Source organism: Coregonus lavaretus (genome assembly GCF_964263955.1).
Source record: "Coregonus lavaretus genome assembly, chromosome: 29".
In the NCBI taxonomy this organism is placed as follows: domain Eukaryota; kingdom Metazoa; phylum Chordata; class Actinopteri; order Salmoniformes; family Salmonidae; genus Coregonus; species Coregonus lavaretus.
In genome coordinates this window covers 7,157,450-7,185,388 of record NC_140016.1, presented here as the reverse complement: position 1 = coordinate 7,185,388, position 27,939 = coordinate 7,157,450, and the positions used below count along the sequence as shown (strand labels likewise).

The window sequence follows — 27,939 nt, the reverse complement described above, 5'->3', positions numbered from 1 at the left end:
ACCCTCTGTCCTCATCATATCATATTACAGTATGTTAGAGCTACCCTCTGTCCTCATCATATCATATTACAGTATGTTAGAGCTACCCTCTGTCCTCATCATATTACAGTACGTTAGAGCTACCCTCTGTCCTCATATTATTACGGTATGTTAGAGCTACCCTCTGTCCTCATCATATCATATTACAGTATGTTAGAGCTACCCTCTGTCCTCATCATATCATATTACAGTATGTTAGAGCTACCCTCTGTCCTCATCATATTACAGTATGTTAGAGCTGCCCTCATCATATTACGGTATGTTAGAGCTACCCTCTGTCCTCATCATATCATATTACAGTGTGTTAGAGCTACCCTCTGTCCTCATCATATCATATTACAGTATGTTAGAGCTACCCTCTGTCCTCATATCATATTACAGTATGTTAGAGCTACCCTCTGTCCTCATCTCATCATATTACAGTATGTTAGAGCTACCCTCTGTCCTCATCATATCATATTACAGTGTTAGAGCTACCCTCTGTCCTCATCATATCATATTACGGTATGTTAGAGCTACCCTCTGTCCATATCATATTACAGTATGTTAGAGCTACCCTCTGTCCTCATCATATTAGAGTATGTTAGAGCTGCCCTCTGTCCTCATCATATTACAGTATGTTAGAGCTACCCTCTGTCCTCATCATATTATAGTATGTTAGAGCTACCCTCTGTCCTCATCATATTACAGTATGTTAGAGCTACCCTCTGTCCTCATCATATCATATTACAGTATGTTAGAGCTACCCTCTGTCCTCATCATATCATATTACAGTATGTTAGAGCTACCCTCTGTCCTCATCATATCATATTACAGTGTTAGAGCTGCCCTCTGTCCTCATCATATCATATTACAGTATGTTAGAGCTATCCTCTGTCCTCATCATATCATATTACAGTATGTTAGAGCTACCCTCTGTCCTCATCATATTACGGTATGTTAGAGCTACCGTCTGTCCTCATATCATATTACGGTATGTTAGAGCTACCCTCTGTCCTCATCCTATCATATTACAGTATGTTAGAGCTACCTCCTGTCCTCATCATATCATATTACAGTATGTTAGAGCTACCCTCTGTCCTCATCATATTACAGTATGTTAGAGCTACCCTCTGTCCTCATCATATCATATTACAGTATGTTAGAGCTACCCTCTGTCCTCATCATATTACAGTATGTTAGAGCTACCCTCTGTCCTCATCATATTACAGTATGTTAGAGCTACCCTCTGTCCTCATCATATCATATTACAGTATGTTAGAGCTATCCTCTGTCCTCATCATATCATATTACAGTATGTTAGAGCTACCCTCTGTCCTCATTATATCATATTACAGTATGTTAGAGCTACCCTCTGTCCTCATCATATCATATTACAGTATGTTAGAGCTACCCTCTGTCCTCATCATATTACAGTATGTTAGAGCTACCCTCTTTCCTCATCATATTACAGTATGTTAGAGCTACCCTCTGTCCTCATCATATTACAGTATGTTAGAGCTACCCCCTGTCCTTATCATATCATATTACAGTATGTTAGAGCTACCCTCTGTCCTCATATCATATTACAGTATGTTAGAGCTACCCTCTGTCCTCATATCATATTACAGTATGTTAGAGCTACCCTCTGTCCTCATATCATATTACAGTATGTTAGAGCTACCTCCTGTCCTCATCATATCATATTACAGTATGTTAGAGCTATCCTCTGTCCTCATCATATTACAGAATGTTAGACCTACACTCTGTCCTCATCATATCATATTACAGTATGTTAGAGCTATCCTCTGTCCTCATCATATCATTTTACAGTATGTTAGAGCTATCCTCTGTCCTCATCATATCATATTACAGTATGTTAGAGCTATCTTCTGTCCTCCTCATATCATATTACAGTATGTTAGAGCTATCCTCTGTCCTCATCATATCATATTACAGTATGTTAGAGCTATCCTCTGTCCTCATCATATCATATTACAGTATGTTAGAGCTACCCTCTGTCCTCATCATATCATATTACAGTATGTTAGAGCTACCCTCTGTCCTCATCGTATTACAGTATGTTACAGCTACCCTCTGTCCTCATCATATCATATTACAGTATGTTAGAGCTACCCTCTGTCCTCATCATATTACAGTATGTTAGAGCTACCCTCTGTCCTCATCATATCATATTACAGTATGTTAGAGCTACCCTCTGTCCTCATCATATTACAGTATGTTAGAGCTACCCTCTGTCCTCATCATATTACAGTATGTTAGAGCTACCCTCTGTCCTCATCATATCATATTACAGTATGTTAGAGTTACCCTCTGTCCATATCATATTACAGTATGTTAGAGCTACCGTCTGTCCTCATATCATATTACAGTATGTTAGAGCTACCCTCTGTCCTCATATCATATTACAGTATGTTAGAGCTACCCTCTGTCCTCATCATATCATATTACAGTATGTTAGAGCTACCCTCTGTCCTCATCATATCATATTACAGTATGTTAGAGCTACCCTCTGTCCTCATCATATCATATTACAGTATATTAGAGCTACCCTCTGTCCTCATCATATCATATTACAGTATGTTAGAGCTATCCTCTGTCCTCATCATATCATATTACAGTATGTTAGAGATACCCTCTGTCCTCATCCTATCATATTACAGTATGTTAGAGCTACCTCCTGTCCTCATCATATTACAGTATGTTAGAGCTACCCTCTGTCCTCATCATATTACAGTATGTTAGAGCTACTCTCTGTCCTCATCATATTACAGTATTTTAGAGCTACCCTCTGTCTTCATATCATATTACAGTATGTTAGAGCTACCCTCTGTCCTCATATCATATTACAGTATGTTAGAGCTACCCTCTGTCCTCATCATATTACAGTATGTTAGAGCTACCCTCTGTCCTCATCATATCATATTACAGTATGTTAGAGCTACCCTCTGTCCTCATCATATTACAGTATGTTAGAGCTACCCTCTGTCCTCATCATATCATATTACAGTATTTTAGAGCTACCCTCTGTCCTCGTATCATATTACAGTATGTTAGAGCTACCCTCTGTCCTCATATCATATTACAGTATGTTAGAGCTACCCTCTGTCCTCATCATATCATATTACAGTATGTTAGAGCTACCCTCTGTCCTCATCATATCATATTACAGTATGTTAGAGCTACCCTCTGTCCTCATCATATTACAGTATGTTAGAGCTACCCTCTGTCCTCATCATATCATATTACAGTATTTTAGAGCTACCCTCTGTCCTCATCATATCATATTACAGTATTTTAGAGCTACCCTCTGTCCTCATCATCTTACAGTATGTTAGAGCTACGCTCTGTCTTCATATCATATTACGGTATGTTAGAGCTACCCTCTGTCCTCATCCTATCATATTACGGTATGTTAGAGCTACCTCCTGTCCTCATCATATCATATTACAGTATGTTAGAGCTCCCCTCTGTCCTCATCATATTACAGTATGTTAGAGCTACCCTCTGTCCTCCTCATATCATATTACGGTATGTTAGAGCTACCCTCTGTCCTCATCATATCATATTACAGTATATTAGAGCTATCCTCTGTCCTCATCATATTACAGTATGTTAGAGCTACCCTCTGTCCTCATATCATATTACATTATGTTAGAGCTACCCTCTGTCCTCATCCTATCATATTACGGTATGTTAGAGCTACCTCCTGTCCTCATCATATCATATTACAGTATGTTATAGCTCCCCTCTGTCCTCCTCATATCATATTACAGTATGTTAGAGCTACCCTCTGTCCTCATCATATTACAGTATGTTAGAGCTACCCTCTGTCCTCATCATATCATATTACAGTATGTTAGAGCTACCCTCTGTCCTCATCATATCATATTACAGTATGTTAGAGCTACCCTCTGTCCTCATCATATCATATTACAGTATGTTAGAGCTACCCTCTGTCCTCATCAAATCAAATCAAATTTTATTGGTCACATGCGCCGAATACAACAGGTGCAGACATCACAGTGAAATGCTTACTTACAGCCCTTAACCAACAGTGCATTTATTTTTAACAAAAAAGTAAAAATAAAACAACAACAAAAAAAAGTTTTGAGAAAAAAAAGAGCAGAAGTAAAATAAAATAACAGTAGGGAGGCTATATATACAGGGGGGTACCGTTGCAGAGTCAATGTGCGGGGGCACCGGCTAGTTGAGGTAATATGTACATGTGGGTAGAGTTAAAGTGACTATGCATAAATAATTAACAGAGTAGCAGCAGCGTAAAAAGGATGGGGGTGGGGGGGCAGTGCAAATAGTCCGGGTAGCCATGATTAGCTGTTCAGGAGTCTTATGGCTTGGGTGTAGAAGCTGTTGAGAAGTCTTTTGGACCTAGACTTGGCACTCCGGTACCGCTTGCCGTGCGGTAGCAGAGAGAACAGTCTATGACTAGGGTGGCTGGAGTCTTTTACAATTTTGAGGGCCTTCCTCTGACACCGCCTGGTATAGAGGTCCTGGATGGCAGGAAGCTTGGCCCCAGTGATGTACTGGGCCGTACGCACTACCCTCTGTAGTGCCTTGCGGTCGGAGGCCAAGCAGTTGCCATACCAGGCGGTGATGCAACCAGTCAGGATGCTCTCGATGGTGCAGCTGTAGAATTTTTTGAGGATCTGAGGACCCATGCCACATCTTTTCAGTCTCCTGAGGGGGAATAGGCTATGTCGTGCCCTCTTCACGACTGTCTTGGTGTGTTTGGACCATGATAGTTCGTTGGTGATGTGGACACCAAGGAACTTGAAGCTCTCAACCTGTTCCACTACAGCCCCGTCGATGAGAATGGGGGCATGCTCAGTCCTCTTTTTTTTTCCTGTAGTGCACAATCATCTCCTTCGTCTTGGTCACGTTGAGGGAGAGGTTGTTGTCTTGGCACCACACGGCCAGGTCTCTGACCTCCCTATAGGCTGTCTCATCGTTGTCGGTGATCAGGCCTACCACTGTTGTGTCGTCGGCAAACTTAATGATGGTGTTGGAGTCGTGCCTGGCCATGCAGTCATGGGTGAACAGAGAGTACAGGAGGGGACTGAGCACGCACCCCTGAGGGGTCCCCGTGTTGAGGATCAGTGTGGCAGATGTGTTGTTACCTACCCTTACCACCTGGGGGCAGCCCGTCAGGAAGTCCAGGATCCAGTTGCAGTTGGAGGTGTTTAGTCCCAGGATCCTTAGCTTAGTGATGAGCTTAGAGGGCACTATGGTGTTGAATGCTGAGCTGTAGTCAATGAATAGCATTCTCATGTAGGTGTTCCTCTTGTCCAGGTGGGAAAGGGCAGTGTGGAGTGCAATAGAGATTGCATCATCTGTGGATCTGTTGGGGCGGTATGCAAATTGGAGTGGGTCTAGGGTTTCTGGGATAATGCTGTTGATGTGAGCCATGACCAGCCTTTCAAAGCACTTCATGGCTACAGACGTCAGTGCTACGGGTCGGTAGTCATTTAGGCAGGTTATCTTAGAGTCCTTGGGCACGGGGACTATGGTGGTCTGCTTGAAACATGTTGGTATTACAGACTCAGTCAGGGACATGTTGAAAATGTCAGTGAAGACACTTGCCAGTTGGTCAGCACATGCTCGGAGTACACGTCCTGGTAATCCGTCTGGCCCTGCGGCCTTGTGAATGTTGACCTGCTTAAAAGTCTTACTCACATCGGCTACGGAGAGCGTGATCACATAGTCATCCGGAACAGCTGGTGCTCTCATGCATGCTTCAGTGTTGCTTGCCTCGAAGCGAGCATAGAAGTGGTTTAGCTCGTCTGGTAGGCTTGTCACTGGGCAGCTCACGGCTGTGCTTCCCTTTGTAGTCTGTAATAGTTTTCAAGCCCTGCCACATCCGACGAGCGTCAGAGCCAGTGTAGTACGATTCAATCTTAGTCCTGTATTGACTCTTTGCCTGTTTGATGGTTCGTCGGAGGGCATAGCGGGATTTCTTATAAGCGTCCGGGTTAGAGTCCCGTTCCTTGAAAGCGGCAGCTCTACCCTTTAGCTCAGTGCGGATGTTTCCTGTAATCCATGGCTTCTGGTTGGGGTATGTACGTACGGTCACTGTGGGGACGACATCATTGATGCACTTATTGATGAAGCCAGTGACTGATGTGGTGTACTCCTCAATGCTGTCTGAAGAATCCCGGAACATGTTCCAGTCTGTGCTAGCAAAACAGTCCTGTAGCTTAGCATCTGCGTCATCTGACCACTTTTTTATTAACCGAGTCACTGGTGCTTCCTGCTTTAGTTTTTGCTTATAAGCAGGAATCAGGAGGATAGAGTTATGGTCAGATTTGCCAAATGGAGGGCGAGGGAGAGCTTTGTATGCGTCTCTGTGTGTGGAGTAAAGGTGGTCTAGAGTTTTTTTTCCTCTGGTTGCACATTTAACATGCTGGTAGAAATTAGGTAGAACGGATTTAAGTTTCCCTGCATTAAAGTCCCCGGCCACTAGGAGCGCTGCATCTGGATGAGCGTTTTCCTGTTGATTTATGGCCTTGTACAACTCATTCAGTGCAATCTTAATGCCAGCATTGGTTTGTGGTGGTAAATAGACAGCTATGAAAAATATAGATGAAAACTCTCTTGGTAAATAGTGTGGTCTCAGCTTATCATAAGATACTCTACCTCAGGCGAGCAAAACCTCGAGACTTCCTTAGTATTTGATTTTGTGCACCAGCTGTTGTTTACAAATATACACAGACCGCCACCCCTTGTCTTACTGGAGTCAGCCGTTCTATCCTGCCGATGTAGTCTATAGCCCGCTAGCTGTATGTTATCAATGTCGTCGTTCAGCCACGACTCGGTGAAACATAAGATAATACAGTTTTTAATGTCCCGTTGGTAGGATAACCGTAGTCTTAAATCATCCAATTTATTTTCAAATGATTGAACGTTGGCTAATAGGATTGATGGAAGAGGCAGTTTACTCGCTCGCCGTCGGATCCTTACAAGGCACCCCGATCTACGTCCACGATATCTCTGTCTCTTCCTCACGCGAATGACGGGGATTTGGGCCTTGTCGGGTGTCTGTATGATATCCTTCGCGGCCGCCTCGTTGAAGAAAAAATCTTCGTCCAATACGAGGTGAGTAATCGCTGTCCTGATATCCAGAAGCTCTTTTTGGTTATAAGAGACAATGGCAGAAACATTATGTACAAAATAAATTACAAATAACGCGGAAAAACACACATAATAGTACAATTGGTTAGAGGGCTGTAAAACGGCAGCCATCTTCTCCGGCGCTGTTATCATATAATATTACAGTATGTTAGAGCTACCCTCTGTCCTCATCATATCATATTACAGTATGGTAGGGCTATCCTCTGTCCTCATCATATCATATTACTTTATGTTAAAGCTACCCTCTGTCCTCATCATATCATATTACAGTATGGTAGGGCTATCCTCTGTCCTCATCATATCATATTACAGTTTGTTAGAGCTATCCTCTGTCCTCATCATATTACAGTATGTTAGAGCTACCCTCTGTCCTCATATCATATTACGGTATGTTAGAGCTACCCTCTGTCCTCATCCTATCATATTACGGTATGTTAGAGCTACCTCCTGTCCTCATCATATCATATTACAGTATGTTAGAGCTACCCTCTGTCCTCATCATATCATATTACAGTATGTTAGAGCTACCCTCTGTCCTCATCATATTACAGTATTTAGAGCTACCCTCTGTCCTCATCATATCATATTACAGTATGTTAGAGCTACCCTCTGTCCTCATCATATCATATTACAGTATGTTAGAGCTACCCTCTGTCCTCATATCATATTACGGTATGTTAGAGCTACCCTCTGTCCTCATCATATCATATTACAGTATGGTAGGGCTATCTTCTGTCCTCATCATATCATATTACAGTTTGTTAGAGCTATCCTCTGTCCTCATCATATTACAGTATGTTAGAGCTACCCTCTGTCCTCATATCATATTACTGTATGGTAGGGCTATCCTCTGTCCTCATCATATCAAATTACAGTTTGTTAGAGCTACCCTCTGTCCTCATATCAGATTACGGTATGTTAGACCTACCCTCTGTCCTCATCATATTACAGTATGTTAGAGCTATCCTCTGTCCTCATCATATCATATTACAGTATGTTAGAGCTACCTTCTGTCCTCATATCATATTACAGTATGTTAGAGCTACCCTCTGTCCTCATATTATATTACTGTATGGTAGGGCTATCCTCTGTCCTCATCATATCAAATTACAGTTTGTTAGAGCTACCCTCTGTCCTCATATCAGATTACGGTATGTTAGACCTACCCTCTGTCCTCATCATATTACAGTATGTTAGAGCTATCCTCTGTCCTCATCATATCATATTACAGTATGTTAGAGCTACCTTCTGTCCTCATATCATATTACAGTATGTTAGAGCTACCCTCTGTCCTCATATTATATTACGGTATGTTAGAGATACCCTCTGTCCTCATCATATCATATTACAGTATGTTAGAGCTCCCCTCTGTCCTCCTCATATCATATTACAGTATTTTAGAGCTACCCTCTGTCCTCATATCATATTACGGTATGTTAGACCTACCCTCTGTCCTCATCATATCATATTACAGTATTTTAGAGCTACCCTCTGTCCTCATATCATATTACGGTATGTTAGACCTACCCTCTGTCCTCATCATATCATATTACAGTATTTTAGAGCTACCCTCTGTCCTCATATCATATTACGGTATGTTAGAGCTACCCTCTGTCCTCATCATATCATATTACAGTATGTTAGAGCTATCCTCTATCCTCATCATATCATATTACAGTATGTTAGAGCTACCCTCTGTCCTCATCATATCATATTACAGTATGTTAGAGCTACCCTCTGTCCTCATCATATCATATTACAGTATGTTAGAGCTACCCTCTGTCCTCATCATATCATATTACAGTATGTTAGAGCTATCCTCATCTTATCATATTACAGTATGTTAGAGCTACATCCTTTCCTCATCATATCATATTACAGTATGTTAGAGCTACCCTCTGTCCTCATAATATCATATTACAGTATGTTAGAGCTACCCTCTGTCCTCATATCATATTATGGTATGTTAGAGCTACCCTCTGTCCTCATCATACCATATTACAGTATGTTAGAGCTACCGTCTGTCCTCATCATATCATATTACAGTATGTTAGAGCTACCCTCTGTCCTCATCATATCATATTACAGTATGTTAGAGCTATCCTCTGTCCTCATCATATCATATTACAGTATGTTAGAGCTACCCTCTGTCCTCATATCATATTACGGTATGTTAGAGCTACCCTCTGTCCTCATCATATCATATTACAGTATGGTAGGGCTATCCTCTGTCCTCATCATATCAAATTACAGTTTGTTAGAGCTATCCTCTGTCCTCATCATATTACAGTATGTTAGAGCTACCCTCTGTCCTCATATCATATTACTGTATGGTAGGGCTATCCTCTGTCCTCATCATATCAAATTACAGTTTGTTAGAGCTATCCTCTGTCCTCATCATATTACAGTATGTTAGAGCTACGCTCTGTCCTCATATCATATTACGGTATGTTAGAGCTACCCTCTGTCCTCATCCTATCATATTACGGTATGTTAGAGCTACCTCCTGTCCTCATCATATCATATTACAGTATGTTAGAGCTCCCCTCTGTCATCATCATATTACAGTATGTTAGAGCTACCCTCTGTCCTCCTCATATCATATTACAGTATTTTAGAGCTACCCTCTGTCCTCATATCAGATTACGGTATGTTAGACCTACCCTCTGTCCTCATCATATTACAGTATGTTAGAGCTATCCTCTGTCCTCATCATATCATATTACAGTATGTTAGAGCTACCTTCTGTCCTCATATCATATTACAGTATGTTAGAGCTACCCTCTGTCCTCATATTATATTACGGTATGTTAGAGATACCCTCTGTCCTCATCATATCATATTACAGTATGTTAGAGCTCCCCTCTGTCCTCCTCATATCATATTACAGTATTTTAGAGCTACCCTCTGTCCTCATATCATATTACGGTATGTTAGACCTACCCTCTGTCCTCATCATATCATATTACAGTATTTTAGAGCTACCCTCTGTCCTCATATCATATTACGGTATGTTAGACCTACCCTCTGTCCTCATCATATCATATTACAGTATTTTAGAGCTACCCTCTGTCCTCATATCATATTACGGTATGTTAGAGCTACCCTCTGTCCTCATCATATCATATTACAGTATGTTAGAGCTATCCTCTATCCTCATCATATCATATTACAGTATGTTAGAGCTACCCTCTGTCCTCATCATATCATATTACAGTATGTTAGAGCTACCCTCTGTCCTCATCATATCATATTACAGTATGTTAGAGCTACCCTCTGTCCTCATCATATCATATTACAGTATGTTAGAGATATCCTCATCTTATCATATTACAGTATGTTAGAGCTACATCCTTTCCTCATCATATCATATTACAGTATGTTAGAGCTACCCTCTGTCCTCATAATATCATATTACAGTATTTTAGAGCTACCCTCTGTCCTCATATCATATTATGGTATGTTAGAGCTACCCTCTGTCCTCATCATACCATATTACAGTATGTTAGAGCTACCCTCTGTCCTCATCATATCATATTACAGTATGTTAGAGCTATCCTCTGTCCTCATCATATCATATTACAGTATGTTAGAGCTACCCTCTGTCCTCATCATATCATATTACAGTATGGTAGGGCTATCTTCTGTCCTCATCATATCATATTACAGTTTGTTAGAGCTATCCTCTGTCCTCATCATATTGCAGTATGTTAGAGCTACCCTCTGTCCTCATATCATATTACGGTATGTTAGAGCTACCCTCTGTCCTCATCCTATCATATTACGGTATGTTATAGCTACCTCCTGTCCTCATCATATCATATTACAGTATGTTAGAGCTATCCTCTGTCCTCATCATATCATATTACAGTATGTTAGAGCTACCTTCTGTCCTCATATCATATTACAGTATGTTAGAGCTACCCTCTGTCCTCATATTATATTACTGTATGGTAGGGCTATCCTCTGTCCTCATCATATCAAATTACAGTTTGTTAGAGCTACCCTCTGTCCTCATATCAGATTACGGTATGTTAGACCTACCCTCTGTCCTCATCATATTACAGTATGTTAGAGCTATCCTCTGTCCTCATCATATCATATTACAGTATGTTAGAGCTACCTTCTGTCCTCATATCATATTACAGTATGTTAGAGCTACCCTCTGTCCTCATATTATATTACGGTATGTTAGAGATACCCTCTGTCCTCATCATATCATATTACAGTATGTTAGAGCTCCCCTCTGTCCTCCTCATATCATATTACAGTATTTTAGAGCTACCCTCTGTCCTCATATCATATTACGGTATGTTAGACCTACCCTCTGTCCTCATCATATCATATTACAGTATTTTAGAGCTACCCTCTGTCCTCATATCATATTACGGTATGTTAGACCTACCCTCTGTCCTCATCATATCATATTACAGTATTTTAGAGCTACCCTCTGTCCTCATATCATATTACGGTATGTTAGAGCTACCCTCTGTCCTCATCATATCATATTACAGTATGTTAGAGCTATCCTCTATCCTCATCATATCATATTACAGTATGTTAGAGCTACCCTCTGTCCTCATCATATCATATTACAGTATGTTAGAGCTACCCTCTGTCCTCATCATATCATATTACAGTATGTTAGAGCTACCCTCTGTCCTCATCATATCATATTACAGTATGTTAGAGCTATCCTCATCTTATCATATTACAGTATGTTAGAGCTACATCCTTTCCTCATCATATCATATTACAGTATGTTAGAGCTACCCTCTGTCCTCATAATATCATATTACAGTATTTTAGAGCTACCCTCTGTCCTCATATCATATTATGGTATGTTAGAGCTACCCTCTGTCCTCATCATACCATATTACAGTATGTTAGAGCTACCGTCTGTCCTCATCATATCATATTACAGTATGTTAGAGCTACCCTCTGTCCTCATCATATCATATTACAGTATGTTAGAGCTATCCTCTGTCCTCATCATATCATATTACAGTATGTTAGAGCTACCCTCTGTCCTCATATCATATTACGGTATGTTAGAGCTACCCTCTGTCCTCATCATATCATATTACAGTATGGTAGGGCTATCTTCTGTCCTCATCATATCATATTACAGTTTGTTAGAGCTATCCTCTGTCCTCATCATATTGCAGTATGTTAGAGCTACCCTCTGTCCTCATATCATATTACGGTATGTTAGAGCTACCCTCTGTCCTCATCCTATCATATTACGGTATGTTATAGCTACCTCCTGTCCTCATCATATCATATTACAGTATGTTAGAGCTCCCCTCTGTCCTCCTCATATCATATTACAGTATTTTAGAGCTACCCTCTGTCCTCATATCAGATTACGGTATGTTAGACCTACCCTCTGTCCTCATCATATTACAGTATGTTAGAGTGGTCCTCTGTAGCTCAGGTGGTAGAGCACGGCGCTTGTAACGCCAAGGTAGTGGGTTCGATCCCCGGGACCACCTGTACACAAAAGAATGTATGCACGCATGACTGTAAGTCGCTTTGGATAAAAGCGTCTGCTAAATGGCATATTATTATTATATTAGCTATCCTCTGTCCTCATCATATCATATTACAGTATGTTAGAGCTACCCTCTGTCCTCATCATATCATATTACAGTATGTTAGAGCTACCTTCTGTCCTCATATCATGTTACAGTATGTTAGAGCTACCCTCTGTCCTCATATTATGGTATGTTAGAGCTACCCTCTGTCCTCATCATATCATATTACGGTATGTTAGAGCTACCGTCTGTCCTCATCATATCATATTACAGTATGTTAGAGCTACCCTCTGTCCTCATCATATCATATTACAGTATGTTAGAGCTACACTCTGTCCTCATCATATCATATTACAGTATGTTAGAGCTACCCTCTGTCCTTATCATATTACAGTATGTTAGAGCTACCCTCTGTCCTCATCATATCATATTACAGTATGTTAGAGCTATCCTCTGTCCTCATCATATCATATTACAGTATGTTAGAGCTACCCTTTGTCCTCATATCATATTACGGTATGTTAGAGCTACCCTCTGTCCTCATCATATCATATTACAGTATGGTAGGGCTATCTTCTGTCCTCATCATATCATATTACAGTTTGTTAGAGCTATCCTCTGTCCTCATCATATTGCAGTATGTTAGAGCTACCCTCTGTCCTCATATCATATTACGGTATGTTAGAGCTACCCTCTGTCCTCATCCTATCATATTACGGTATGTTATAGCTACCTCCTGTCCTCATCATATCATATTACAGTATGTTAGAGCTATCCTCTGTCCTCATCATATCATATTACAGTATGTTAGAGCTACCTTCTGTCCTCATATCATATTACAGTATGTTAGAGCTACCCTCTGTCCTCATATTATATTACTGTATGGTAGGGCTATCCTCTGTCCTCATCATATCAAATTACAGTTTGTTAGAGCTACCCTCTGTCCTCATATCAGATTACGGTATGTTAGACCTACCCTCTGTCCTCATCATATTACAGTATGTTAGAGCTATCCTCTGTCCTCATCATATCATATTACAGTATGTTAGAGCTACCTTCTGTCCTCATATCATATTACAGTATGTTAGAGCTACCCTCTGTCCTCATATTATATTACGGTATGTTAGAGATACCCTCTGTCCTCATCATATCATATTACAGTATGTTAGAGCTCCCCTCTGTCCTCCTCATATCATATTACAGTATTTTAGAGCTACCCTCTGTCCTCATATCATATTACGGTATGTTAGACCTACCCTCTGTCCTCATCATATCATATTACAGTATTTTAGAGCTACCCTCTGTCCTCATATCATATTACGGTATGTTAGACCTACCCTCTGTCCTCATCATATCATATTACAGTATTTTAGAGCTACCCTCTGTCCTCATATCATATTACGGTATGTTAGAGCTACCCTCTGTCCTCATCATATCATATTACAGTATGTTAGAGCTATCCTCTATCCTCATCATATCATATTACAGTATGTTAGAGCTACCCTCTGTCCTCATCATATCATATTACAGTATGTTAGAGCTACCCTCTGTCCTCATCATATCATATTACAGTATGTTAGAGCTACCCTCTGTCCTCATCATATCATATTACAGTATGTTAGAGCTATCCTCATCTTATCATATTACAGTATGTTAGAGCTACATCCTTTCCTCATCATATCATATTACAGTATGTTAGAGCTACCCTCTGTCCTCATAATATCATATTACAGTATTTTAGAGCTACCCTCTGTCCTCATATCATATTATGGTATGTTAGAGCTACCCTCTGTCCTCATCATACCATATTACAGTATGTTAGAGCTACCGTCTGTCCTCATCATATCATATTACAGTATGTTAGAGCTACCCTCTGTCCTCATCATATCATATTACAGTATGTTAGAGCTATCCTCTGTCCTCATCATATCATATTACAGTATGTTAGAGCTACCCTCTGTCCTCATATCATATTACGGTATGTTAGAGCTACCCTCTGTCCTCATCATATCATATTACAGTATGGTAGGGCTATCTTCTGTCCTCATCATATCATATTACAGTTTGTTAGAGCTATCCTCTGTCCTCATCATATTGCAGTATGTTAGAGCTACCCTCTGTCCTCATATCATATTACGGTATGTTAGAGCTACCCTCTGTCCTCATCCTATCATATTACGGTATGTTATAGCTACCTCCTGTCCTCATCATATCATATTACAGTATGTTAGAGCTCCCCTCTGTCCTCCTCATATCATATTACAGTATTTTAGAGCTACCCTCTGTCCTCATATCAGATTACGGTATGTTAGACCTACCCTCTGTCCTCATCATATTACAGTATGTTAGAGTGGTCCTCTGTAGCTCAGGTGGTAGAGCACGGCGCTTGTAACGCCAAGGTAGTGGGTTCGATCCCCGGGACCACCCGTACACAAAAGAATGTATGCACGCATGACTGTAAGTCGCTTTGGATAAAAGCGTCTGCTAAATGGCATATTATTATTATATTAGCTATCCTCTGTCCTCATCATATCATATTACAGTATGTTAGAGCTACCCTCTGTCCTCATCATATCATATTACAGTATGTTAGAGCTACCTTCTGTCCTCATATCATGTTACAGTATGTTAGAGCTACCCTCTGTCCTCATATTATGGTATGTTAGAGCTACCCTCTGTCCTCATCATATCATATTACGGTATGTTAGAGCTACCGTCTGTCCTCATCATATCATATTACAGTATGTTAGAGCTACCCTCTGTCCTCATCATATCATATTACAGTATGTTAGAGCTACACTCTGTCCTCATCATATCATATTACAGTATGTTAGAGCTACCCTCTGTCCTCATCATATTACAGTATGTTAGAGCTACCCTCTGTCCTCATCATATCATATTACAGTATGTTAGAGCTACCCTCTGTCCTCATATCATATTACAGTATGTTAGAGCTACCCTCTGTCCTCATCATATCATATTATGGTTTGTTAGAGCTACCCTCTGTCCTCATCATATCATATTACAGTATGTTAGAGCTACCCTCTGTCCTCATCATATCATATTACAGTATTTTAGAGCTACCCTCTGTCCTCATATCATATTATGGTATGTTAGAGCTACCCTCTGTCCTCATCATATCATATTACAGTATGTTAGAACTACCCTCTGTCCTCATCATATCATATTACAGTATGTTAGAGCTACCCTCTGTCCTCATCATATCATATTACAGTATGTTAGAGCTATCCTCTGTCCTCCTCATATCATATTACAGTATTTTAGAGCTATCCTCTGTCCTCATCATATTACAGTATGTTAGATGTACCCTCTGTCCTCATCATATTACGGTATGTTAGAGCTACCCTCTGTCATCATATCATATTACAGTATGTTAGAGCTACCCTCTGTCCTCATCATATCATATTACAGTATGTTAGAGCTACCCTCTGTCCTCATCATATCATATTACAGTATGTTAGAGCTACCCTCTGTCCTCATCATATCATATTACAGTATGTTAGAGCCACCCTCTGTCCTCATCATATTACAGTATGTTAGAGCTACCCTCTGTCCTCATATCATATTACAGTATGTTAGAGCTACCCTCTGTCCTCATCATATCAAATTACAGTATGTTAGAGCTACCCTCTGTCCTCATCATATCAAATTACAGTATGTTAGAGCTACCCTCTGTCCTCATCATATCATATTACAGTATGTTAGAGCTACCCTCTGTCCTCATCATATCATATTACAGTATGTTAGAGCTACCCTCTGTCCTCATCATATCATATTACAGTATGTTAGAGCTACCCTCTGTCCTTATCATATCATATTACAGTATGTTAGAGCCACCCTCTGTCCTCATCATATTACAGTATGTTAGAGCTATCCTCTGTCCTCATCATATTACAGTATGTTAGAGCTACCCTCTGTCCTCATATCATATTACAGTATGTTAGAGCTACCCTCTGTCCTCATCATATCAAATTACAGTATGTTAGAGCTACCCTCTGTCCTCATATCATATTACAGTATGTTAGAGCTACCCTCTGTCCTCATCATATCAAATTACAGTATGTTAGAGCTACCCTCTGTCCTCATCATATCAAATTACAGTATGTTAGAGCTACCCTCTGTCCTCATCATATTACAGTATGTCAACAACCTGATGTTCTGTCATACTTTAGTCACACAATATTTTAATTGAATTATCCCCAAAAGAAAATGTCCTCTTTTTCATCCGGTTTGCGTCCTCTCTGGTCTCCGTAGTGACAACGAGGAGGAGCGAGGTCGCCCGTCGCGGAACGGCCAGTCTGGGAGGTCAGTGTTCAAAGACGAGGAGGAAACCGTGACTACCAAGAGCGTCCAGATCGTCCAGGCAACAGAAACCACAGCAACCAGGAAGAGAGGCGGGGTTCCGTCCAAAACTGTGTCCCTGGGAGCCGCGGCCCACTACACAGGAGACAAGAGCCCCGATACCTCCGCCAAACAGGTGTGTGCCCGTGCGCATTCAGTCCATGCTGGTCCTCTCTAGCTTATTGCTGCCATCTGGTGGTAACAGCGGACAGTGCAGTGTCTCTCCTCTCATCTCTCCTCTCCTTCTCTCCGTTCCAGACTCCGTCCGCAGCAGCACCCCAGCCCTCCAGCAGTGGTCTAGCTGACCTATTGATGGTCGATTCAGGACCCAGCCAGCCTGCAGCAGCCACCGGTAACTACACACACTGAGAGGACATCATGGAGGGTTAGGGGGAGGTAGTGTAGTTACAGGACATCATGGAGGGTTAGGGGGAGGTAGTGTAGTTACAGGACATCATGGAGGGTTAGGGGGAGGTAGTGTAGTTACAGGACATCATGGAGGGTTAGGGGGAGGTAGTGTAGTTACAGGACATCATGGAGGGTTAGGGGGAGGTAGTGTAGTTACAGGACATCATGGAGGGTTAGGGGGAGGTAGTGTAGTTACAGGACATCATGGAGGGTTAGGGGGAGGTAGTGTAGTTACAGGACATCATGGAGGGTTAGGGGGAGGTAGTGTAGTTACAGGACATCATGGAGGGTTAGGGGGAGGTAGTGTAGTTACAGGACATCATGGGGGGTTAGGGGGAGGTAGTGTAGTTACAGGACATCATGGAGGGTTAGGGGGAGGTAGTGTAGTTACAGGACATCATGGAGGGTTAGGGGGAGGTAGTGTAGTTACAGGACATCATGGAGGGTTAGGGGGAGGTAGTGTAGTTACAGGACATCATGGAGGGTTAGGGGGAGGTAGTGTAGTTACAGGACATCACGGAGGGTTAGGGGGAGGTAGTGTAGTTACAGGACATCATGGAGGGTTAGGGGGAGGTAGTGTAGTTACAGGACATCATGGGGGGTTAGGGGGAGGTAGTGTAGTTACAGGACATCATGGAGGGTTAGGGGGAGGTAGTGTAGTTACAGGACATCATGGAGGGTTAGGGGGAGGTAGTGTAGTTACAGGACATCATGGAGGGTTAGGGGGAGGTAGTGTAGTTACAGGACATCATGGGGGTTAGGGGGAGGTAGTGTAGTTACAGGACATCATGGAGGGTTAGGGGGAGGTAGTGTAGTTACAGGACATCATGGGGGGTTAGGGGGAGGTAGTGTAGTTACAGGACATCATGGGGGGTTAGGGGGAGGTAGTGTAGTTACAGGACATCATGGGGGGTTAGGGGGAGGTAGTGTAGTTACAGGACATCATGGGGGGTTAGGGGGAGGTAGTGTAGTTACAGGACATCATGGGGGGTTAGGGGGAGGTAGTGTAGTTACAGGACATCATGGGGGGTTAGGGGGAGGTAGTGTAGTTACAGGACATCATGGAGGGTTAGGGGGAGGTAGTGTAGTTACAGGACATCATGGAGGGTTAGGGGGAGGTAGTGTAGTTACAGGACATCATGGAGGGTTAGGGGGAGGTAGTGTAGTTACAGGACATCATGGGGGGTTAGGGGGAGGTAGTGTAGTTACAGGACATCATGGAGGGTTAGGGGGAGGTAGTGTAGTTACAGGACATCATGGAGGGTTAGGGGGAGGTAGTGTAGTTACAGGACATCATGGAGGGTTAGGGGGAGGTAGTGTAGTTACAGGACATCATGGAGGGTTAGGGGGAGGTAGTGTAGTTACAGGACATCATGGAGGGTTAGGGGGAGGTAGTGTAGTTACAGGACATCATGGAGGGTTAGGGGGAGGTAGTGTAGTTACAGGACATCATGGAGGGTTAGGGGGAGGTAGTGTAGTTACAGGACATCATGGAGGGTTAGGGGGAGGTAGTGTAGAACCAGATGTCCCTGCAGTAGCAGTCCCTGGAAAGGAAGAGCTCAGCAGATGTTTGATAAGCTATAATTCTATGGGATACTTTTCCCTTACTTGAGCATCACATCTGGCCTCTCTGTCAGCTGGTCTCTGGGCCTGGGCAGGTCTCTGGGCCTGGGCAGGTCTCTGGGTCTGGGCAGGTCTCTGGGCCTGGGTAGGTCTCTGGGCCTGGGTAGGTCTCTGGGCCTGGGTAGGTCTCTGGGCCTGGGCGGGTCTCTGGGCCTGGGTGGGTCTCTGGGCCTGGGTGGGTCTCTGGGCCTGGGTAGGTCTCTGGGCCTGGGTAGGTCTCTGGGCCTGGTTAGGTCTCTGGGTAGGTCTCTGAGCCTGGGTAGGTCTCTGGGCCTGGTTAGGTCTCTGGGTAGGTCTCTGGGCCTGGGTAGGTCTCTGGGTCTGGGCAGGTCTCTGGGCAGGTCTCTGGGTAGGTCTCTGGGCCTGGGTAGGTCTCTGGGTAGGTCTCTGGGTAGGTCTCTGGGCAGGTCTCTGGGCAGGTCTCTGGGTCTGGGCAGGTCTCTGGGCAGGTCTCTGGGTAGGTCTCTGGGCCTGGGTAGGTCTCTGGGTAGGTCTCTGGGCAGGTCTCTGGGCAGGTCTCTGGGTCTGGGCAGGTTTCTGGGTCTGGGCCTGGGCAGGTCTCTGGGCCTGGGCAGGTCTCTGGGAACTGTCACATTTCAATCATTAAGTTTTGTATGGTCACTTGGTCCCTTTAATAATGTTTACATACTGTTTTACTCATCTCATATGTATATACTGTATTCTATACTATTGTATTTTAGTCAATGCCACTCTGACATTGCTCATCCTAATATTTTTATTTCTAAATTCCATTCTTTTACTTTTAGATTTGTGTATATTGTGAATTGTTAGATACTACTGCACTGTTGGAGCTAGGAACACAAGCATTTCGCTACACCCGCAATGACATCTGCTAAATATGTGTATGTGACCAATCACATTTGATTTGTATGTCTCTTTCCAGACCTGATAGGAGGATTTGCTGACTTTTCCTCACCTGCTGCCTCTGTCGGCCTCTCTACAGTACCTGGTGAGTTTAGAAAGCACTAGAATATTCCGAGAGATGGAGGGGAGGATGTCTGGCCAACAGGAACAGACACATCTCAACTCCTGTTAGATATGACAGAGAGTGTTAGATATGACAGAGAGAGCGAGGGAGGGAGAGGCAGGTAAAGAGATGTCCTGACATATTGAAGTCCATAGTTCTTTATAGTCTAGTTTATCCACTAGAACCCTTTTCCTCTCCCCTCTACTCTCCTTCTCTCCAGCCTCCAGTGACTTTGGGGACTGGAATGCTTTCCCTGACGGCCAGGCCCCCGTCCCCACCCCCTTCGCCCAGCCTCTGGCCCCCAGCAACACTGACCTGTTTGGGGCTCTGTCGGCCAGCTCTGCCTCGGCCCCGGCTCCAGCCTCAGCTGACCTGTTTGACCTGATGGGTCCGGTCCCGACCCAGTCTCTCTCTGCCTCTCAGAGCCTCACCTTCAATATGACCAGCACACAGACCATCAGCAGCACCATGCCACAGTCCAGATCACTGGTAAGAATACAGGACAGACATGGTGCACACAGTAAATGTATTCACATGGTAAATTGTCCTTATTGTGCCTGATGCACTGTTAATGAGAGGAGTGACAGTAACTGTCAGTGGTTTAGAGGAACACACACGACAGACACGACAGAGCAACGGCAGAGAGCCAAGGTTTGCAGATGCTCCTCCTTCCCTAGGGACAAACGCAAACACACACACACACACACACACACAGTGAGAAGGAATCAGTTTGAGTCAGAAAACCATTCAATCTAATACGAGGTTGTGTTTGCATAGATATTTGCATGTCAAAAACCTGACCTACTTAAAAAAGACAAGCTTAGTTTTGCAGATGAATCAAACCTGCCCCTTCCTATCCTGTTCATTCTGGTTAGATAAGATGATATGTGTTTTTATGTAGATTACTTTAAAGACAGCAGTTCACCCTTCATATGTCACCATTATATAGGTCACCTTAACATTACTATCTATTGTCTGTCGCTCTCTCTCTCTCTCTCTCTACCTCTACCTACCTCCCTCAGCCCTTCCAGGTGATGGGTGGTCCGTTGCAGCCCCAGCAGCAGCAGCAAGTCATGCTGGGTACCCAGGGTTCCATGGGGTCAGCGATCCCCTCCACCTGGTCTGACTCTTCGGTCAACATCAGTCTGGACTTCCTGGCACCCGGCATGCAGCCCCCCAAACCTGCCCAGCCCACCCTCAACACACTCCAAGGTGAGTACTGGGTTGTAGTTTAGACTGGGATAGAAATAGTACTGTGTTTATCTGGAGGGTGTTGAAAACGCTGCTGAATGTCTGTTGAACAAAATGTTGGTTTGAAATCCATTCAATTGTTCGTGGAGTATCCAAGATCCCCAGCGGGTGGGACTTCTTCCTTTTTATCAGGATGGTCACAAGATGATTCAAAAGGCTTTAGTTTCAGTCAGAATGGAAGAGTAGGATGCTTGGGACTACTTGTTCAGTATGGAATAGTAGGATGCTTGGGACTACTTGTTCAGTATGTAATAGTAGGATGCTTGGGACTACTTGTTCAGTATGGAATAGTAGGATGCTTGGGACTACTTGTTCAGTATGGAATAGTAGGATGCTTGGGACTACTTGTTCAGTATGTAATAGTAGGATGCTTGGGACTACTTGTTCAGTATGGAATAGTAGGATGCTTGGGACTACTTGTTCAGTATGGAATAGTAGGATGCTTGGGTCTACTTGTTCAGTATGGAATAGTAGGATGCTTGGCCCTACTTGTTCAGTATGTAATAGTAGGATGCTTGGCCCTACTTGTTCAGTATGGAGTGTGTGAGGGGAGTGTGTGAACATGTGTGTGATGTCATGCTGTCCTCTGACTCCACTTCTTCCTGTTTCTGTCTTCTAGGAAGCCAGCCCCTCCCACCCGTCAACATGCTCTCCCAGGGATTCGCCGGCATGGGCCTCGCCCCCATCAGAACGCCTACAACTCCCATGATGCACCCCGGTGCTGGCATGGGCATGGGCATGGCCCCCAGTCAGGGCATGATGGGAATGGGCATGAACATGGGCGCCATGCCCCAGGCTAACATGACCATGGGGATGGGCATGCCTGGTGCTATGGGAGTGGGGATGCCAGCCATGTCTATGGGCTCTGGCATGGTACAGCAGCAGCCCAAGCCAGGATTGGATGCCTTCGCGGATTTCGGCAACTTCAGGAAGTGAGGGAAGAGGAGGTGAAGTGAAAGAGAGGGCTGTTTCTATTTTACTCTCTATCCAACCGCCTGTCCTTGAAGGATTGTAAAGAGCTGCAAACAAAGAGTACTTGAATGTTGTCAAATATCAAATACTGACTGCCACCCCTCCATTTCCTGTTTCTTTCCTTTTTTAAGTGACGTTTAGAGATATGAATATACATGAATGTATGTATGTTTTAGTCAGTTGGAACTTGCAATCAAGTACCTTTTTTAGAGGGTATTCAGTACAGTAATGGTTGTGTGCTGTTCGGGTTTGAATCGGAGAGGGAGAACAACTAAGGGAGAGAGTGTGAGAGAGCGAAAAACACTGTAACAGAATGATGCTGAAACTCAGATTTTTCACTTTAAAATGTATGCCAAACAAAAACCAACGATTGCAAAGTTAAACAACCCATACAATTATCTGCACAAGGACGACTTTTAAACTTGTATGGTTTGTTTAACTTTGCAATAATTGTTTTTTGTTTGAATTACATTTTAAAGCATAATTCTGTTACCATGGAATTGTCTATATGAATCTTCAAGCGAATGTCACTGGGGGATTTGCTTTACTTAACCAATTAAATGTCCAGAGTAGCAAAAATAGTTTTATATGATAATCCCACCCCAATAACTCCCCATCCATCTCTTTTAGTGCCAGGTTACCTCGACCTGTCCCTTCTCTACAACTGTAAATATGACTTTGGTGTGACAGACAAATAAGTTATTGAGTACATGATTATGATATGATGAGGTGTGTGTCGATTGGACGGAATCAGATGTCAATTAAGATGTTGCTATGGCAAGCTACATTGCCATGGGGGTCGGCCTTTAATACTTACTTTATATAACAGCGTTCCACACTCCATATGTGGAATTTCTGTTCAATATTAGATTTAACAAATCAATCAATTGTATATTGATCGATGGATTTAATACGTGAATGAATGAGAAATGATTGAAAGCTGTTAAATGAAGAAGCTGTTGTGATCTCCTTTGTGGCCTTTCTTATGGGTATATATTTTTTAAAGAAATATACTATTTTTCCTTTCATCCAAACAAGATAATCAGTAGATCTAGGAGCAACCTCATGGTGGGTTGTGTTCTTTAAGTACTGCACATCGTGCCTGTAAGACAGAGGCCTTTTTCCTTCATTATAACTTACAGGAGACAGACGGAGACGATACAACTATAGTGTTCATGACAGTTACTGTTAGGAGTCTACAGCACAGTATGCATGTGTGGTTCTTACCGCTCCCTCTGGCCCCTGGGAGCCTCTGGGAGTAGGGGGACGTGGCCCCTAGACGCTGATCTTGGGGCAGTTTTGCATTTCCCTCCACTAATGGTTGGGATTGGGGGAGGGGAAGCTGATCCTTAGATGTGTACTTGGGGGAAACTTCACCCCGGAGTGTATCTCTGAAGGAGAGGTTTCTCAGACAGTCCAGGTCTAGGAGAGGATTTCTCAATTTTGTATTTTTTTTGGGGTAGCATCCCATATTGCACCCTATTCACTTTATAGTGCACTGCTTTTGACCAGGGCCCATAGGACTCTAGTCAAAAGTAGTGCACTATATAGGAAATGGGTGCCATTTGGGATGCACACTGTGTGTACATGTTGAAGTCAGGACGACCATCTCTACTAGGTCAGTGAGTACCTCACATGTACACTAGACTCCTTTGTCTCAGAGCTATGTCCTCTTCCAGGAGTTAGGGTCAAATCCATTTCAATTCTGGAAGTGATTTTCAATGAGTAAAATGTTGAATTTGGTTTACTTTCTAAATTGACTGAAATTGAATTGGAATTGACCCCAACCCTGCACAGATATACACACACACACACACAGTAGCCTTCTGTCTGAGCTGAGGCATTATCTGTTCGAAATGACCAAAATGTAGCGCCTCTTGTTTGTTTTTTCTAAGAGATGATATCCTTAGGGGGTTGTGTTTATTCTTTCGCTGGTATTTTTTTTCTTCTACTTATTACAATTGTTCTGAGATCTTCTGTAATGTGGGATTGTTACAGAAATAAAAACACTAGTTTATGCAAATGTATAAAAAGGAAAAAGCGACGCATCACCAACGAAAGGAGCCTTAAGAAAACAGTTTATTTTTGTTTGATTTGATTTGTCCCATTGTGATCCTTTTTATCTAGAGCATTAAAAAACCGTTGATTACAGTTTGCTAATGAAGTGTGTTTATTTCACTTAAAAGACCAACTTAGTTAATACTTTATTGGAGTAGAGGAACCTGCTGAAACCCACACACACAGTGCAGCCCTACAGACACACAGCCATCTGGCCAGTGCATCGGGATGCAAGCATGTGAAGGACCTTGGCTTGGGAATGAATAGATCAGATTCGGAGGTATACAGAGAGTAAGTAAACCCAGGTACTGTAGGACAATGGCTTGTCTCAGACAATGTTTGATCAATTAACAGATACTGTGCAACAGCTCCAAGATATTATGGAAAATGTGGAAATGAAGGTTTATTGTCCTTCAGTAACCGCTCTCTAGTTTAAAGACCGAAAGCAGCAGCGACACAAAACCAATGACATGCAGTTAAATCATGCTTTCTCTGTCTAATGTGGCCATTAAAGAATAAAACACAATCCGAAATGTCTAGACAAATAAGAGTTGCTGCTTATTGCCGTCTGCAATCTCAAGCTTCCCCATCTCCATTATTCATAACACACATATGTGGTCTTCTGAGACCAGACCACGCTGCCGTTTCTGCTCTAGCTGACGAGAGAAAAGCAAGATAATGGGACAAATAGTAGGCTTTCCTCTTTTCAGTGGCAATATGCCTCATATGTTATCTGGAGTTGGAAGTTGGCAGGCCAGGCATAGCATGGATGACATTTATATGGGTTTTCTGCATTGATGCAGTTGTGTTTGAGATTATAATCTGCATATTTATAAAGAAAAATGTAACAACATTTATTGGGTTAGGCTACTTTTATATTCTTACATTATTTTGATCCTCACTGGATCAGGATAAATTGAAATTAAAGTAGAGAAATTCCCATTTCTCTTTACAGTTCTGTCATATTAATTATTTACATACATCATCGTTTTTTCATTTCAAATGACTCAGTGAGGTGTCTTAGAATGAGTATACTGCCCTCTGGTGGTTATTTACAGTGGTGCACTCCATGCCTGCATTTCAATACTGTGCTTCATATTTCATATGACCCAGAGGCAAAGACCAGATGAGAAAGGACAGACAAGGGAAGAGAGCTTGGTAATTCATGTTTTATTTCTAATTCATTTCTGTCTGCGTAAAGCAGAGAACACATATCAATATGATATACAGTAGCAGGGAGACTTCATGGTTCACTACTAGTTGGTCTAACCCAGTGTAGATACTGTAGTAGGTCAGTCTTGGTAAAGCTTCAGCGTGTTGGATCTTCAGGTCAAGTAACTTTCCTGGAGGGTTGCCACTAGCCCGGGTGCCAGTCTGTCTGCTTCTGCTTATGTTTGGCATGGAAACTCCATTAGGAGTTGGCAAGAGAGCAGGAACAGACTGCCTTCCCGTTCCATGCTAGGTTGCCACGCCTGCTGGCTAAAATACACAATAGGTTCAGAGTGGTTGTAGGTTGACTAGAAGCACGTTCTCTCCCCGTATGAAGAGCTGGTTGACGTGGCGTGTGTGTACCTTCCCGTAGGGCTGGGGCACTTCTTTCTTCTGGGAACCTCTTCTCTGGGGCCCCTCGGTCCCTGACTCCTGACCTTTAACATCTGACCCCTGGGTCTTACCTGTGGCCCCTGGGGCTCCGGCGTCATCAGCCACTGGGGGCCCCACTGTGGCCCTCGCAAGTCGGGGATCCACTGCCCTAGGGTCCCCTCTCCTTCTGGGGTCCCCTCGTCTGTTGTCTCTGGTTTGAGTCTGGAGGGTCTGGGTCACAGGTGGGGGCTGGAGGGGTTCAGCTTTCCTCTTGTCTATCTGCTTCTTCTTCTCCTCACATTCTCTCAGCGCCGCACTCTCCTGGACTTTCAGCTTGTCAAAGAGCTACGGAAGGAGAGGGGGGACAAACAGGTTAAAAGATAGCTAATGAGTTTGTTTTTGATTGCAGAGAATGATAATGGCTGTACCTTTTTTAGTGAGTGGCACATGATCTGGATATGTCATAGTCTGCATCCAAAACACCACCCTATTCTCTGGAATGCACCACTAGGCTAGAGGATCAGAGCCCTTCGGTGGCAGCCAGACCTACCCGTGTGACAGTGAGGGCCTTCTCGTGGTAGAGAGCTTCACCCAGCAGAGGTTCCCTGTAGGTTTCATCTACATCTACCATCGCCTGGCAGGGAGCGAGAGAGGAGAGGGAATAGAGGGTGAGAGAGAGGACAGCGATGTGTAAGGTTATGTGCATCAAACTACAGTCTAGTCTGTCGAGAGGCAGTGGAGGGCATGGGTAAGTGCGAGGGAAGGGGATGGAAGGAGGGTAGGGGTGAGGGAAGGGGGTGAGCTCTCACCATGTTCCAGAACTTGTCGAAGGCCACTATGAAGCCAGAACACACTCCACGGAGCCCCTTAAAGGTTCTGATGTGAACTTTCACCCTGATCCTCTCCTCCACGCAGCGGTGCAGCTCCCCCAGAGGACTTCCTGTATGGACTGTATAAACAGGAAGTAGACATGAAATAGAATTCACCTGGCTGTCAATCACAAGTTTGACATCAATAATGCCCCACATATCAATGAAGTTTTAATTAGCATATATATGTGGCAATATGAGACAATGGTCATATAAGTAAAGTATGAATGAAAGAGGTCATGTTTTGATCTGACACCACACCACCACCAAAAACGAAATGATTCAAAGCAGGACTACAATAGCTAGAAATAATTAACGACATACGAGGCATCCTGGTCAGGACATTCTTGGCAGCCTTCTGCATTCTACAACGCCGGGCAGTGCTGCTGGTCCCCTCTTCTCCACCGTCTCCCTCTGTCGGGTTGTTCACCATCATCCTCTTCAGTTTCTCTATCCTCTCCGGATCCGCTAAACCTTTCCTGGCTTTCCTCAGTTTTTTCTCCACGTTCTCCGGCTTGGCGCGGCCCCGGCCCCCCTTCAGAAAGCTCTCATACTCGGCTATATTGTTGAAGCACTTCACGTTAGGGTATGGAAGAGGCACTGTAGGGGAATAGAGCGCCAGGAGTGGATCAAATTTATCGGAGGTGACGTCCAACTTTGCCACGATATCATCTTCTTCTGCTGCCGTATGTTCGGTTGCATCTGAAGCACATGCACTTGTTGATTCTCTCTCGTTCTTTTCTGATTCTGGACATTTTTGTTGTTTATCTCCTCTTCTTTCCCTCTCCTCCATGTTTGAAACAACCTCAGACATACACGACGCTAAGAATCATGGGAAACTTAGTCTTCTTCCGCTGCATTTCTCGATTTTCACCAGGAGAGGGCGATGAAGTACCATGCAGCAGATTTGAGGCAGGTGCAACAAAATTACATATTAGTTGTCTGTAATCTTTGTTTTTATTGTTTTTTAAAGGGAATTATGTCCAGGAACCCAACTAAAAGACAATCAACAACTACAACAAAAACAATTTCTGTTCGTTAGTTGTTGTTGGGTTTTATTTATTTTTATTTTTTGTGAGATCGCAGGTGAGATTCTAGATTA

The 27,939-nt window shown here is 43.1% G+C and overlaps 2 protein-coding genes across 2 annotated transcripts in view; one reads left to right on the top strand and one right to left on the bottom strand.

Moving 5' to 3' along the window:
- Nucleotides 1-22,435, top strand: part of clint1a (clathrin interactor 1a) — a 34,583-nt gene extending 12,148 nt beyond the window's left edge. Inside the window, exons 7-12 of the mRNA XM_084147079.1 lie at nucleotides 17,001-17,223; nucleotides 17,346-17,439; nucleotides 20,023-20,088; nucleotides 20,327-20,595; nucleotides 21,129-21,318; nucleotides 21,977-22,435. Of these exons, the coding sequence (XP_084003205.1) occupies nucleotides 17,001-17,223; nucleotides 17,346-17,439; nucleotides 20,023-20,088; nucleotides 20,327-20,595; nucleotides 21,129-21,318; nucleotides 21,977-22,293 (1,159 nt within the window). The 3' untranslated portion in view covers nucleotides 22,294-22,435. The remainder of the gene's footprint in view (nucleotides 1-17,000; nucleotides 17,224-17,345; nucleotides 17,440-20,022; nucleotides 20,089-20,326; nucleotides 20,596-21,128; nucleotides 21,319-21,976) is intronic.
- A 3,101-nt stretch (nucleotides 22,436-25,536) lies between these two features.
- On the bottom strand, nucleotides 25,537-27,645 carry lsm11 (LSM11, U7 small nuclear RNA associated). The gene is made up of 4 exons (XM_084146550.1): nucleotides 27,162-27,645; nucleotides 26,778-26,917; nucleotides 26,519-26,602; nucleotides 25,537-26,313 (listed from the first exon to the last, which is right to left on the bottom strand). Exons 1-4 carry the CDS (start codon nucleotides 27,628-27,630, stop codon nucleotides 25,885-25,887), a joined length of 1,122 nt encoding a protein of 373 aa, XP_084002676.1. The 5' UTR covers nucleotides 27,631-27,645; the 3' UTR covers nucleotides 25,537-25,884.
- Nucleotides 27,646-27,939: the final 294 nt, after the last annotated feature.

Bases quoted from the DNA above. Each gene is read 5' to 3' on its own strand.
- lsm11 (XM_084146550.1), bottom strand. From the start codon at position 27,630: ATGGAGGAGAGGGAAAGAAGAGGAGATAAACAACAAAAATGTCCAGAA. The intron at 26,603-26,777 runs GTGAGAGCTCAC...GCTCCCTGCCAG, and splicing joins TCGACAAGTTCTGGAACATG to GCGATGGTAGATGTAGATGA. The intron at 26,314-26,518 runs GTAGGTCTGGCT...CTCCTTCCGTAG, and splicing joins AGGCCCTCACTGTCACACGG to CTCTTTGACAAGCTGAAAGT.